Source organism: Rattus rattus, chromosome 8 (assembly GCF_011064425.1).
Source record: "Rattus rattus isolate New Zealand chromosome 8, Rrattus_CSIRO_v1, whole genome shotgun sequence".
NCBI classification, from domain to species: Eukaryota; Metazoa; Chordata; class Mammalia; order Rodentia; family Muridae; genus Rattus; species Rattus rattus.
The window spans coordinates 69905117-69920430 of NC_046161.1; the positions used below are offsets into that span (position 1 = coordinate 69905117).

Genomic DNA, 15314 nt, shown 5'->3' on the forward strand with positions numbered 1-15314 from the left:
AGCAAAGCTTGATGGGGGGCGGGGGGATGTACTGTGGCCAGGTCAGGCTTTAGTCGGACTCTTTCTTGTCTGCACGGATTTGAGGTCCACATGGGATCTAGGACACCTCCGTGGGCCTCTGTCGGCCCACAGGCCTCGGCGTGCTCCCGCAGGGCCTTCTCTGGCAGGACCCGCACACTACAGCCCAGGCTCAGCTCCCTTATCGCCATCAGCACCGGGACCTCTGGTGCCTGGGAAAAGCTGGCCTCAGAGCGGCGCACGCCATGCAGGTCCCGCAGCTCCTCGCCTCGGCCTCGCGCCTGCCGCCCCCGCGGCACGGCCAGCCGCAGCCCTAGTGAGGAGGAAGAGGCGGAGGAGGAGGCGCCGCCCCCTTGGCGAGCTCGGCGCCCCGGCGGCCTTGGCAGGACCCATGGCGGATCTCTCGCCTGCGCCGGCCCTGCGGGAAGGCGGCCCCCGTGCGCACCGGCCCTCGGCGCCCTCCCCTCCGCCGCGCTCTCGCTCCACCTCGGAGCCCGAGGAGGCTGAGCTGTCGCTGAGCCTGGCCCGCACCAAGACCCGCTCGTACGGCAGCACGGCCAGCGTGCGGGCGCCTCTGGGCGCCGGCGTCATCGAGCGCCATGTGGAGCACCGGGTCCGCGCCGGGGACACGCTTCAGGGCATCGCGCTCAAGTACGGAGTCACGGTGAGCAGGGCGCGCCGCCGCGGTCCGGGCCTGCGGCCCCCGGGCGGGGTCGGGGATGAGAGCGGAGGGTGGGGAGCAGGCCGTGCGTCCCCCGCGTCTCCGCGCCGCATCCCAGCGCGCGCTGCTACAACTGCAATGGGCGTATAAACTGCTGCTGCTGCAGGGAGAGGCAGCCGCCAGGGTTTCCCCGACCAGCTATTGCATGGCGTTCCCAGTACCCCTGCCAGTCTCAGGTCGTTTCTGTCGCGCGAGAAACACCAGGGAGGCCCGCATTTTGGGCACTACCCACAGCCACCTTTACCCGTTTTCCTACCCGGAGCTCACTACATATTTACTCAAAGCCACACGGATACGAATTCTGCGCTCTGTAAACAAGCTGTGATGAGTCAGGATGTACAGTTCTTCCCGTGGATGGTTCTGGTTCTATCGATTCTGCTTCTTTATTTAGAAGTGAAATTACACCCCTGTGCTCACTGGCGACCCCGAACGTGACACCTGTCGCTAAACAGCAGCCAGGAACTGTGGTCTAGGTGAGCTGGAGGGCTGTGTTTTACAAATTTATAAAGGTGTGCGTCTTGGGTATATTGCATTACACCTTAGGGAAGATCATGGAAACCCGAGGGAACAAATTGTTTCATTAAAATTACTTATAATTAACTGTGAGCTGTGTGATGGCCTTTTTACATTGGAGCTCAGTATCCGTTTTCAATGATCTTTCCTGAAGCTTCGTGGGCAGCAGTCGGAAGAAAGATGATCTTGCCTGTATCTTCAGAGGAACCTATTTTGCATATTTAACCAGGTGCTTGTTTTCCAGCAAGTCTTTCTATCATTTAAGCATTTTGAGAACTTGATCACACCATTTTGAGACCCCTCTGGGCAGTTCTAAATGTGAACATATACTTAGAGCCATATACTCACTGGGGGCTGGTTTGGGTCGGAGTCTAGGAAAAGCAGAACTGAGAAATCTAAGTGTATGAGTGTTTGGCCTGAATTTATGTAGGCCCACCTTCTGTGTGCCTGGTGTCCAGAAAGACCAGAAGAAGGTATTGGATCCCCTACAAATGAAATTACAGAGAGTTTTAACCCCTCATGTGTGTGCTGGGAATTGAACCCTGGTTCTCTGGAAGAGCAGACTATACTTTTAACTACGGAGCACCTCTCCAGCTTCTTCTTGCTTTCATATTTTTCTTATTTAATTTGGCTTTCTTAAGAGGCCTAGGGGGAGTCAGGTGTGATTCATCTTTTTAGCAGATGAGAAGAGAGATAAGAAGTCAGGGTATTTCCAAATATGGTTATCACCAAGACCAGCTTGAGCTAACACAGGGATAAAGATTTTCTTTGCTCTAAATATTACTTCCGATCTGCGTTCTTAGCAGGAGCTCTCAGCATCCTGCTCACCGAAGAAGGAAGGTCATTTTGTCTGGTTTCTGTGCATCTTAGCTACTGGGCTAGTATGTGTGTACTTGCGAATCTATAACATCCAAAAGACTGATTTTCTATGGTCTCTCCCTATGACAGTTATTCTGTGACACGTGTTCTTCTCAAATGGCTTCCTTCTGCTAAACACATGCTTAGTGCGATCTCTGCTTTTGTTCAAATACTTCCTAACCTCTGATTTGTCTAAAACAGATCCCGTTACTTTTACCTTCATTATTCTTTCCTGTTAAAGTATAAGCCAGATCTTCTGTACTTTTATAAAGGTTTCTGGTCTTTCTATTTTGTTTTTTTAAAACGCTATTTATTTTATGTGTGGGGTGTTTTGCCTGTGTGTATGTCTGTGTACCACACGCATGCCTGTTGCCTGCGGAGGTCAGAAGAGAGTGATTCCCTGGGACTAGAGTCAAAGTCTGCTGTGAGCCACCACCGCATGGGTGCTGAGAATGAAAACCTGGTCCAGAGTAGAGCAGCCAGTGCTCTTAATTGCTAACGTGTCTTGCCAGCCCCAACTTCTGATTTTAATGTGTTAGAATCAGATATAAAGAATTAAGTATTCCATCTATGGTCACAAATAGTCTATAATGTGATTTCTCAACTTTAATACTATTGTTAATATGTTTTTGTGAAGCCCAGCTTAGCCTTGAACTCCCCATGTAGGTGAGGACAACCTTGAATTCCCTATGTAGGTGAGGATGACCTTGAACTCTAGATCCTTCTGCTTTCACCTGCTGGAGTAAGGTGTGCGTTGTGTGTGTGTGTGTGTGTGTGTGTGTAAAACATTCTATTGAGACAGATGGTAAGAGTCCATGTTCCAGGAGGCTGTCCTGTGCGTTGTAGAATATTTAGCAGCACCCCGTGCTCTGCCCACCAGACACTAACCCTCCTACTCTCATTTGTACATTGCTGGATGTTCTCCTAAAGGCAAACTCACACCTTTTTTTTCTTGTTTGTTTTTGTTTCTGTTTTGTTTGTTCGTTTTCTTTTTTTTTTTTTTTTTTTTAAGACAGGGTTTTTTCATGTCCCTGGCTGTCCTAGAACTTACTCTGTAGACCAGGCTGGCCTCGAACTCACAGAGGTCTACCTGCCTCTGCCTCCTGAATGCTGGGACTAAAGGTGTGGGTGTGTCACCACTGCCCAGCTTCTTTATTCTCAGCTCATTACTTTGATGAAATTGTTTGGGAGGTGCTCCCACTGGCTACACAGAACCAGGGAAACCGATAATGCTTATCTTAAGCTGGTGCTGCACACCCATAACACCAGTAGCCATTAAGGAGGCTGAGGCTGGAAGGTTGCTAGGAAATCATGTCAGCCTGGGCTACATATAGAGTATCAGGTAGCCAGGGCTGCAAAATAAGATGAAGATATGAACAACCGAAACCATCAACCAACCAACCAAACCAAACCCCTTTGCATAAAGGCCAAGTGGTATCCTCGCTTTATTACTTTTGGTTTTTCTGAGACAAGGTTTCTCTATGTAGCCCTGACTATCCTGGAACCTACTCTGTAGACCAGGCTGATCTTGAACTCAAAAGATCTGCCCGCCTCTGCCTCCCAAGTGCTGGGATTCAAGGCATGTGCTATCACCACCTGGCTCCTAAGGTCTCTCTTCCCAGTGATTCTAGCTTGTGTCCTATTGGCATAAAAACCACCCAACAGGGTAGGCTTGGTTTGGTTTTGAGACAAGGTTTCCCTGTATAATCCCAGTCTGACTTTGAATTTGTAATCCTGCCTCAGCCTCTGGAATGCTGGTGTACATCACCATGCCTGACCATAAAGGATCATTCTGGCTGCTGTGATGAGAAGACTGTATGGACCAGGACCAAGGGGAACAAGATAGGATGAAGGCTTTGTAGTGATGCCATGAACTAGAAGAGTGATTAAGATAACAGTGAAGAAGGGAAGATGTGGTGAGAAGTGGCTGGGTCTGGGTCCTCTGCTGATCCACTGTCAGCTGTGTCTCAACTGTAAACCAGGGGATGTGATTTAGTATACAATTATAAACTCACTTGCAACATTGTGAATTTGTGCTTTGGCAACTTGATTGCACAGTTCTCACCTATGAACTTTGTTGCCACAGTGTCAGTCACAATGTAAAAAAAGATACATTGTCTGCCTGTTATGCTTGTTTGTTTACTGTTTCCACTGAGTATCTCAGGCTTAGAAATCTGCCTGGAGACCCAGGGGGCCTCTCTGTAAGGAAGGAGAATTCTTTCCAAGAATTGAGCCAGGTTGATTGGCCCCAGTTCTTCCTCCAGTGAGTTGGACACTATGACATTTCCACAGTGTCCTTTCTTCAGTGAGTCACTAATAACCCATACTCATTATTATTTCTTCCTCTACTTGTATTGGACCTGGGTTATTTGAGGCCTGTGTTAGATACCAAGGCTACATGATAAAAATGTTCTCTTTCTAGCATGTGATGGGTCCTTCATGCGTGTGTGAACTCAATCCATAAAAAGTCTGGGTGGTATGAAGTCTTAGCCCCCGAAGTGAAGCAGACTCTATTCTAGGTTGGGACTGAGTGAGGGTGTCCAATCTGCTGAAGATATGAAATTTGAGAATTGATTTGAGGACTATTTCTTTTCTTAAAAGAAAAAAAAAATAAAGTGGGGCTGGAGAGATAGCCCAATGGTTCAGGGTACTTGCTGCTCTTTCAGAGGACCTGGGTTTGGTTTTCAGCACCCACATGACTTAAAACTATCTATATCTAAATCTAGGAGAACTGAACCTTCTTCTGACCTTCATGGGTACTAGGCATGTACATGTAGACCATACATGTGAAATAAATATAAAAACATTTTTAAAATGACCTTTTTTTCTTTGGGCTGGGGGAGGGGTGTGTCATGTACCTCAGTATGTGAGTAGAAATCAAAAGTCCACCTTAAAGGGGTCGGTTCTCTCTTTCCACCAGGTGGGTCCCAGAGACCCATTTTGGGTCATCTGACTTGGTGGCAAACACTTTTCCTGAGCCATTTTGTAGGCCCTTCTTTTATTTATCCATTTGTTGTTGTTGTTGTTGTTGTTGTTGTTATTTCTTTTTAGACAAGGTTTCATGTAGCCCAAGCTACCCTTGAAGTCACTATCTAGCCCACCCACTCTGGTCTTGAACTCCTGATCCTCCCGTCTCCATTGTGCCATTCTGCAGGCAAGGCCAGTTCTGTGTACCAGCCACAGTTGCTGGTGCATGCTGTTGGTGCCCTGGCCTCCTTCAGCTGTGAGTCTAGCACTCAGTTCCACACAGGGTTAGGTTTGGGCATCTCTGCTAGAGTTTGAGGAAGTAGCTCTGGGAAACTGAAACCTTTTGGGTTTGGTTGAGAAAACCATTAGCTGCAGTTCAAACCTCAGACGTAAACTTGCTGGAATGTCCCTGCCATGTTTATCTCTACTGACACATCAAGGCCTCTTAGCTCTGGTTCTAGATTTAGCTATTGTTTAATTCAGCATCCTGGCCCCTCCCTGTTGTATCTAAGCCACTGGGGGAAGTTGGCCACAGCTCGAAATTGCCACTTAGAATATTTTATTTGGAAACTTTGGAAAAAAACGAGAGGACAGCACAGAGGCAGCAAATAGGAAGGAGGCAGCAAAGGAGACCAATTTGCATAAACTCTGCCTCCTCCTCCCTCTTTCTTTGACACGGTCTAGACTCACTCTGTATCAGAGAAATGCTTATACCATCTGGGTGCTGGGATAACAGGCCTACGCCTAGCATCAGAGTTCAAACCTGGTCCTAGGTCAGCTCCTTGTCTTCCATTTAGCTGCAAAGCTGGGTTGCTCCACGCTTCCCCTCATTAGAGACACCTTGCTGGGAGAAAGTGATCTTCTGTTAAGGGAGGGAGAACCTGGGAGTTAGACTTAATTGGATGAACTCGTGGGCTGTTTTTAACGGTGACCCACTGAGGCTGGTGCAGGTCGTTGACTGTCACAGTGCCACCTAGAGTGAAAGGTATGGCAGGGTAACTTGTGACTTGGGGTTTTAATAGTTGTTATGAGTTCTCCTCCCCGCAACACTGTCACTGAGGAATAAGTATAGAGCACAGGCTCACCCTGCCTTAAGTGATGTTTAATAACTTTACAATTGTGACGTCCTTGTCACAGTTCAATTTCAGAAAGTTTCTTCACCCTGAAGATACCTCCAGACCCATCTCACCATCTCCAGTTCCAGGAGACGGATAATACCTTCTGGCATAGATAATGTATATCATTACTAATACATTATTTTAATTATAATATAGAATTATAATTTAATTATATTAATATAATACATGTGTTATATGTTATATATATATATATATATATATATATATATATATGTACACACACACACACACACACACACACACACTTACTTTTTGGGAACATTTCCTGCAAGTGGATTTTATATACTCTTTTGAGAATGTAGAAAGAAAAACAGCATCGCTTTCCCTGTGACCACATGGTGATGGGAAGGGTCTGGTTACCACTAACACCAGAAAGGAACAGGTCACAGACACATGGAGCATTGAGAGAACCATTTACTATTTCAGTCTGTTTCCTGTAAAAACAATGACAGTTGTGTGTGTGTGTGTGTGTGTGTATATATATATATATATATATATATATGTGTGTGTGTGTGTGTGTGTGTATATGTATATATATATGTGTGTGTATGATATATGTGTCATGATGTATATGTATATGATATATATGTATATGGTATATGTATGTGTATATGATGTATGTGTAGGTGTATATGATGTATATGTATATGATGTATACGTGATTATTCCACAAGCCAAGCCAGCAGCCATTAGGAGATAACATTTGGGGCTAAGTCTTGTGAATTCCCTCCTGTTTAAACTCCTGTTCATAAAATGCATCTACAGGAAAATCACTTCGATGACGGCTGTGTGCGTTCTGCCTTATTTCGCCCTGAGGGTTCTAACTTGCCTTCTCCAGTCTGTTTCTCAGTGACCAGACAGCAGGCTGGTTTCCCTGGGTCATGCTGCTAGGCCTGGCTAGGAGAGGACGGAAATATCCAATTGCTAAACCTCCAACTCCTGAGAAACAGAAAGTCATTCTGTCACTTCGAAAGGTTGCATTTTCTGTTCTCAGGGTTGAGCGACTGTCGGGACGAGCAGAAGGCCCATGGAAATGAGTTTTCCAGCTTTTCCTTGCATGGATCATGAGCTGCCCTTCTTTCTTGTGAGGTGAAATTTCCACACCTGCGTTCAGATGGAAATAGACAGCATTCCTCACAGGATAAAATATCCTCTGTGTCCTGGGTTATCCAGTTACATGGCTGCCACTGCTGCTCTCTCTGTACCTGCCCTTCTGTTCCTCACCCCTTCACCAGAGTCTGTCTTTCAGCCCACGTACCCCACAACTCCTGGGTAGTTGACGTTGTTTATAAGTAAGTGGACTTTGACTATAATTAGATCATACCTCTTCTTTCCTTCATACTGCAGGAGCTACCATTTTGTTTTGTTTTGTTTGAGACAGGGTCTCATGTATCCTGGGCTGGCCTCAAAGTCAACTGTGGTTTAGAAGCTTCTGTGGGCTTGAACTCCCAATCCTTTTGCTTTCACCTCCCAAGTGCTGAGATTACAGATACACATGTCATGGGATTACAGACACATGCTATCATACCTGACCTAAGATGACAGACAGACACGTGCTACCGTGCCTGACCTAAGATTACAGACATGTGCTACCATCCTTATCCTCAGATTAGAGGTATGTGCTACCGTGCCCAGCCCTGGATTCAATGCGTGAGCCCCCATTCCTAGCAGAAGCGTTGTTGGAGGTTGAACCTAGGATCTCAAGGATGCTAACAAAAAGCACTAGGTGAACCTCACCCTCAGCCTCCCACCCCACTCCCACCGTTTTCTGAAACAAGAGTTTCATTGTATCGTAGGCTAGCCTCTGCCTTCCTGTGTATGTCGCCCAGAGCTGGCCTTGAAGTCGCAGGGGTCTTCGTCCTTTGGCCTCCCAGCATTGAGATCGCAGGTCTCTTTGCCTGTCCAAGGGCTTCTTACTACATTCAAAGTAAACCGCAGCATCTACACTTGATCCTAGCCACAAGGCAGGGACTCAGGAGGCCTGGCTTCCTTACCGTGCTGGAAGCTCATTGTCCCCAGCCTTGCCACAGTCTCTGGCTCTGCCACATAGTTGTTGCTCTCTGCATGGCTGCTGTCGTACTTTGACTCTAGGTAAAGATTTGTTTTTATTTATTTATTTTAAAAGATTTATTTTATTTATATGAGTACACTGTAGCTGTTTTCAAATACACCAGAAGAGGGCATCTGATGGTTGTGAGCCACCATATGGTTGCTGGGAATTGAACTCATGACCTCTGGAGGAGCAGTCAGTGCTCTTAACCGCCGATCCATCTCTCCAGCCCCAAGATTTGTTTTTAATTAACAAACAACAGGAAACAAACAAAACAAAACATCATGGACATAGTACTATCTGAGGACCCAGCTATACCACTCCTGGGCATATACCCAAAAGATGCTCCAACATACAACAAAGACACATGCTCCACTATGTTCATAGTGACCTTATTTATAATAGCCAGAAGCTGGAAACTACCCAGATGTCCTTCAACAGAGGAATGGATACAGATAATGTGGTACATCTACACAATGGAGTACTACTCAGCTATTAAAAATAATGACTTCATCAAATTCATAGGCAAATGGATGGAACTAGAAAATATTATCCTGAGTGAGGGAACTCATACACAAGAAAATACACATGGTATGTACTCACTGATATGTGGATATTAGCCCAAAATGGTATCCAAGATACTATTCACAGACCATAAGAAGCGCAAGAAAGAAGACCAAAATGTGGATGCTTCAGTCCTTCTTAGAAGGGGAACAAAAATATTCATAGGAGGAGATACAGAGACAAAGTTTGTAGCAGAGACTGAAGGAATGGCCATGCAGAGCTTGCTTTATGTGGGCGTCCAGTCCATGTACACACAGCCACCAAACCCAGACAATATTGCTGATGCCAAGAAGTGCATGCTGACAGAAGCCTGATATAGCTGTCTCCTGAGAGGCTCTGCCAGAGCCTGACAAATACAGAGGTGAATGCTCACAGCCAACCATTGGATTGAGAACAGGGTCCCCAACGGAGGAGTTAGAGAAAGGATTGAAGGAGTTTGCAACTCCATAAGAACAACAATACCAACAAACCAGAGCTCCTAGGGACTAAACCACCATTCAGAAAGTACACATGGACAGACCCATGGCTCCAGCTGCATATGTAGCAGAGGATGGCCTTGCTGGGCGTCAATGGGAGGAGAAGCCCATGGTCCTAGGAATGTCAGGGTCAGGAGGTGAGAAGGGTGGGTGGATGGCTGGGAGAACATCCTCATAGAAGGTGGAGGGGGAATAGGATTGGGGGTTTATGGATGGGAAACCGGGAAAGGGGATAACATTTGAAATGTAAATAAATAAAAAATATCCAATAAAAAACCAAAACAAAGCATCAAGCCAAGTAGAAAGTGGGCTGTATTTTCACTCATGGGAACACAAGGCCTGAGGTACTCTGACCTCAGGCTGTGATCCGAATGCCTTCCTCCAGGGTGGCATCAGTGTCAGGTTCCCTGTGGTAGCAGGATGACTGGCGGTGGCTCAGTCCTCTCCTCCCTGCAGGAAAGAGAGAACATTGCCCGGCGGCGCAGTCAGCAGCTGCCATCCTTCTGGGATGGAAGTGATGTGTCACGAGGCCGAGGTGCTCCGTACGGCAGGGGTGGGAGTGAGCATGTGCTCCCCATGCATTCCAGAGCAGTCCGCCTTTGGAAGCTTGTGCACCAAGGGAGATGGGAGATCTCATTAGGGGCCCAGAGGTGGGTGGATTGGAATATATCTCAGCCTACATGGGCAACGTTTTCAAGTTATTTCGTTCTCTCAAATCTGAGCCTGCTAGCCGGGGCACTTGGGATATTTAGATTTTAATTTAGTCTCTAAAATGCACCTACCCATCACAGTCTCTCTCACTTTTGCCATCTCCCCAGTTCAAGGAAAGGTAGGGCTGTGTAGTAAAACCCTCTTACTAAACAAAGCAAGGCAGGAGGAACGGGCCATTTATTTGACTGATGTTTCTTTAGACTCCTTGAAGTAGGAATGCATTTTTCCCCCAATTTAAAGGCTTGAATCAAGCCTTTAGGCTCTTCCGCAACCTCGCTAAACTTTCCGTCTTTAACTCGCTAGGACGATTTTGTGTAAATGAGCCTCATGCTGCTTGTGGGGTCCTATCATGGTGCAGTTTAGAGGTTACTATGGGGAAGTAAGTATAGGCACCCCACAGCAGAGGAAAGTAGCAGGAGATGTACTCTACCAAGCAGTGAGCCCGTTAGTGTGAGCCCTCACTGTGGGCTTAGGCCACGTTCTCCTGTCTTCTCGTTTATAAAGAGATCTAGCTGGCTTGCAGACCTGTTGCGAGGGTTATGGGAGATATGTATGTTCTAGTCTCCGTTCCCCCTTACCCACCTCTGTGGGTTGGGGAAGGTCTCCATAGGTTATGATGGTTGGAGATAGTAAGTCTACATCCATTTGCCACTCACACGCGCACAATCTCTGGGAACCCTAAAGTGAGCATTCACTCTCCATAGGGTAAAGAGTGACACACTCTTTGCGAAATGTCTCCTATCTCCTGTTCTTACCTGGCCCTCAGATGCTGATTATTTAGGGCCCATTTGGAGTCACAAGGATCAGAACCAGACTCCACTTTCCCTACGAAGCCATCTCAACAGCTGCAACAGTCTTTGACATTCTGTTTACCCATGGGCCACTGCCACCTCCTGGGCCTATTAATTCCGAGCAGAATTCCAGGGATAGAGGGATCCCTCAACAAGTTAAATTGTATCACTAGACTTAGTTTTTTTTAAAAGCCAGATAACAAATGTTCAAATTGGAATTAAGTAAGTATTAAAGGGGCTGGAGAGGCGATTCAGCACTAGCTGCCCCTCCAGAGGACCTGGGTGTGATTCCCAGCTAACGACCTCTGTAATGTTAGTTTCACAGGATCTCATGCTCTCTTCTGGCCTCCAGGGGAACTGGAGCTTATTCAGGGTCCGTTTCTGGACACAATGCCCATGATCAACCTGATTTGGAGAAACAACAAGATATCTGAGATGAAGAATGGTTCATTTTCAGGATCAAGTCTCAGTCTTAGTGAGGATTTCTATTGCTGCCATGAAACATTGTGACCAAAATGCAAGTTGGGGAGGAAACAGTTTATTTGATGGCTTACACTTTCAGAACATAGTTCATCATTGGAGGAAGTCAGGACAGGAACTCAAACAAGGCAGGAACCTGGAGGCAGGAACTTATGCAGAGGTCATGGAGGGTGCAGCTTATTGGCTTGCTCCAGCCTGCTCTCTTATAGAACCAAGGACCACTGTCCCAGGGATGGCACCACCCACCATGGGCTGGGCCCTCCCCCCTTGATCACTAATTGAGAAAATGCCTTACAACCGAATCTGATGGAGGCATTTTTCTCACCTGTGGCTTCTTCCTCTCTGTTGACTCTAACTTGTATAAAGTTGATACACAAAACCAGCCAGTATAGTCCCCTCAAAAGACTTCTGTGATCATGTGTAGGTCAAGGATGTATGCCGGAGGCCATGCTGAGGTCTGAGTTCCATGCTGCCACCAGAGGCCGAGTTTCTGTGCATGATCCATGCTACTGCAGAAAACCATGCGGGAAGTTCATCCATCATCCGTGCTGCTGCTAGCTATGGGGAAAGATGCTTCTTTTGCAGTGGTATTGATGACTGCAGATTAATAACTGAGAAGGAGAGACATTGAAGGCCTCTGTGACAACCTCTCCCTAACCCCCAAAAAGAAACAGTCCAAACGGGAAGCTATTGAAGAATACTTAAAGATTGTGATGAAGAGGCTTAAGTGTAGCTCTGAAGAATTGATGGCTTCTGGGGGGGGGGATAGTGGAGTGGGGAGAACCTGGGACAGGGGATGGGACGTGACACCCAGGAATGGACCCTGTTTTCTTTAAGGGGCTGGCCGATGGGGGTTTGGCCATGCTCCAGTGTGTCTCTGGGCAACACAAATTGGACTTGTTTTGTTTTGTGGAGGGTGCGGCAAGGGTGGAAGGGAGGGTGGACCAGGGAAGAGTGGGAAGTGAGAGTGATCGGAGTGCACTGTGTGAAATTCCTAAGAAAGTAATAAAAAATATTATTTTGAGTTGGGAAAAAGGCAACTCCGGGAGGAAATCGTTTAATTCAGTTTGTTGTCTATCATCAAAGGAATTCAGGCCAGGAACTTAGGGCAGGAGCTGATGCAGTGGCGTGAAGGAGTGCTGCTTACTGGCTTGTTCCTTAGCTTGCTTTTTCTGTTTTTTTCTATCACCCAGGACCGCCTGCCCAGGGATGGCCCCACCCCTGTAGGTTGGGACCACTAATCAAGAAAATGCACTACCCTGATTATCTCTAGGCAAATCCTATGGAAGCATTTTCTCTATCGAGAGTCCCTCTTTCTAAATGACTCCAGTGTGTCAAGTTGCTATAACACAAAGTCAGCACAGTACTGCACACAATTGATCATGAATATGTATGATTCCACGTTTGTAATAATTTCAGCTCTGGAACTTGGTTGTATATAACTCTGTTTCTTTTTGTGTGTGTGTGTTTGTGTTTTAGATGGAACAGATCAAAAGGGCCAACAAACTGTTTACCAATGACTGTATATTTCTGAAGAAAACGCTGAGCATCCCAATTCTATCAGAGAAGCCTTTGGTGTTTAATGGACTTAACTCCATTGATTCTCCAGAAAGTGAAACTGTTGACAGCAGTTTTTGTCATGAAGAGAAGCCTGTAGTGTCTGAGGAAGAACTACCCCCTCCCAGTCCTCAGGACACGGACCCCAAGCCTGTGCAGCCTGAGGAAGTGTCTGCTAGAGATTTCCTGCAAAGACTTGACTTACAGATTAAACTATCAACACAGGCAGCCAGGAAACTCAAAGAAGAGAACAGGTGAAGTTTCTTGGTACAGGTGTCAATGTCTGGACCAATACTCTTAAGATCCTCTTGTTTGAAAAGCTGTCTTAATTGAGAAAGTGTATGTGTGTGTGTATGCAGGTGTGCATGTGTGTGTGCAGGTATGTGGGTGCATGGGAGTGTGATGGCCAGAGGTCAACTTTGGATGCTGTTCTTCAGGATCCTGTATACCTCGTTTTTTTTTTTTTTTTTTTTTTTTGAGACTGAGTTTCTTAGGCTCGCTAAGGGGTTTGGTTGGGTGTCTAGGGATGCCCCTAGCCTTGGCCTTACGAGCCCTGGGATTATTATAAATTTGCTCAAATGATTTGGCTTTTTGTGTCGGTTTTTGGTCTTGAGCTCAGGTCCCCAGGACTGCACAAGCACTTTATGGGCAGCCATCTCCTCAGCCCTAGAAAGGCTTCTCTGATGATATGAAGTCTAAACAGAGCTGCTTCCTGATACCCAAGGCTTTTGTTGTTGTCTTGCCTCTGTCTCTGTTATTTAGCATAAAAAGTTTGCTTCTTTACCTAATGTTATTGTCCGGCTAGCAGTTTGGGGTAGCAGCTGGACCTAGAATATCTCGTGACATCTGCAAGGGAAGCAGTGCCCTGGAGAAGACACGAGATACTGATATTTGCAACACTTGTCAGACTGCTGCTGTTTGTTACCCAGGACCCCCTATGTTGAGATTCCTTGTGAGCCCTTTAACCTCCTCACTAGGGCAAACCTTTCTATCTAGATACAATTGTGTCCTTCCAACTACTGTTTCCTTTTTAACATATTTGCTACTTTTTTTGTAAATAGAATTGATGCCAGGGTTCAACCACTGTCCTTTTTTTTAATGGTTAATATGTTGATTTCTTAGTCTTCATTTGTAAATTTCTGTATGCCATTTGTTCTGTGGACCTCCAATCCTTTTAGTTTGTATTTGTTCATTTATTTTTGAGTCAGTGTCTCCCTGTAGTTCAGTGGCCTCAAAGTCTTATTAGCCCTCTGCTTCAGCCCCCCATCTGGCATAGAAAATTTAATTTAATAATAAATATAATTGAATGTAATAATAATAGAATAAAATATAATTTAGTGTATCTTTAATATATTTAAATATTATGCAAGCAAATGTTATTCCTTGTCTGAGAGTCCCAATGAAAGAAGAAGAAAGTTGTCCTGAACAAGTGTGCCTGTTCACCTGACCTCCAAGGCACGTGTAATGCTCTGTTGGTATAGTTTCGCTCTTCTTCAGCAAGTGCATAATAAGTTATATGTGTCTGTTTCTGAATACAGTTGTAAACACCGATCTTTGCCGTGTTTCTCTTTTCCAGGGATGAAGAGAGTCCCTATGCTGCTTCTCTTTATCACAGTTAGTGTCTGGCCGACGGACTGAGCCAGATCACAGAACGGCTGGACCCTAAAGAATCCACTGGCCCTGCTTCAGAAGCAACGCCGCTCCTGGACTCCCATAGTGCACCTTTGAGTAGACCAACTGCAGCTGCCCTGAAGTGAGCAGCTCCTCTGGCTTTCTATAGTTAAGTCTTACTAGGGCATGGCAGCAACACTGTATTTATTCCAAAGCCTTTCACTTTTGTAGATGGTGGTAGTTTTAGACCGGCTTTTGTAGATACAAAAGGCATCAGAGACTCTTTATATATTTAAGCCAAAAGCTATGTTTATTTCCTGATGAGATCCTAAATGTATGGAGAACATGGTGATTGTGAAGTGATAATGCATTTGCTGTGTGTTTATAACTCAAGTGATATAATATATATTTCAATATCACATATTCTGTACTAATGTAAAGAACCAAATTTTGTCTGCTATTTTGTAAAAGTAAACTACAGATGTCTGGATGAGAGAATAAACTATGTTTTCACATAGGAGCCTTCATTTCTTTTATTCAAAATGGGGGAAAGAAGATTGATTTGGTTTGATTTGGTTTTTGTTCAGAAGATAGGAATTTATGTAGTGCAGGCTGACCTTGAACTCACTGTGTATCTGAGAATGACTTTGAACTCCTGATCTACTTCTCTCTACCTTCCAAGTGCTGGGATTCCAGAAGAACAAATCAAACCATATTAGCAGGAGATAGGCAGAATTCTGTTGACATTGTATCTCTGTGTCACTTCATTCTGTTGACATTGTATCTCCATGTCACTTCATTTACAGTGTATCATTGCTGTGCTCATCGAATTAAAAGTTAGGTTTTTGTTTCATTTAA

General features: G+C 45.6%; 1 protein-coding gene across 2 annotated transcripts; it reads left to right on the forward strand.

The window, feature by feature from the left end:
• The first annotated feature begins 246 nt into the window (after nt 1–246).
• Nucleotides 247–15314, forward strand: Lysmd2 (LysM domain containing 2). 2 transcript variants are annotated; one of them, XM_032910374.1, is made up of 3 exons: nt 247–682; nt 12768–13099; nt 14422–15314. In XM_032910374.1, the coding sequence occupies exons 1-3, from the start codon at nt 410–412 to the stop codon at nt 14462–14464; spliced, it is 648 nt and encodes a 215-aa protein (XP_032766265.1). In that variant the 5' UTR covers nt 247–409; the 3' UTR covers nt 14465–15314. The 2 variants fall into 2 exon arrangements, with proteins under 2 accessions (XP_032766265.1, XP_032766266.1); XM_032910375.1 differs by lacking the exon at nt 247–682 and adding an exon at nt 11173–11325.

Coding starts and splice junctions, on each gene's coding strand:
- Lysmd2 (XM_032910374.1), top strand. CDS start 410: ATGGCGGATCTCTCGCCTGCGCCGGCCCTGCGGGAAGGCGGCCCCCGT. Junction 683..12,767: donor CGCTCAAGTACGGAGTCACG/GTGAGCAGGGCG, acceptor TTTGTGTTTTAG/ATGGAACAGATCAAAAGGGC. Junction 13,100..14,421: donor AAACTCAAAGAAGAGAACAG/GTGAAGTTTCTT, acceptor TCTCTTTTCCAG/GGATGAAGAGAGTCCCTATG.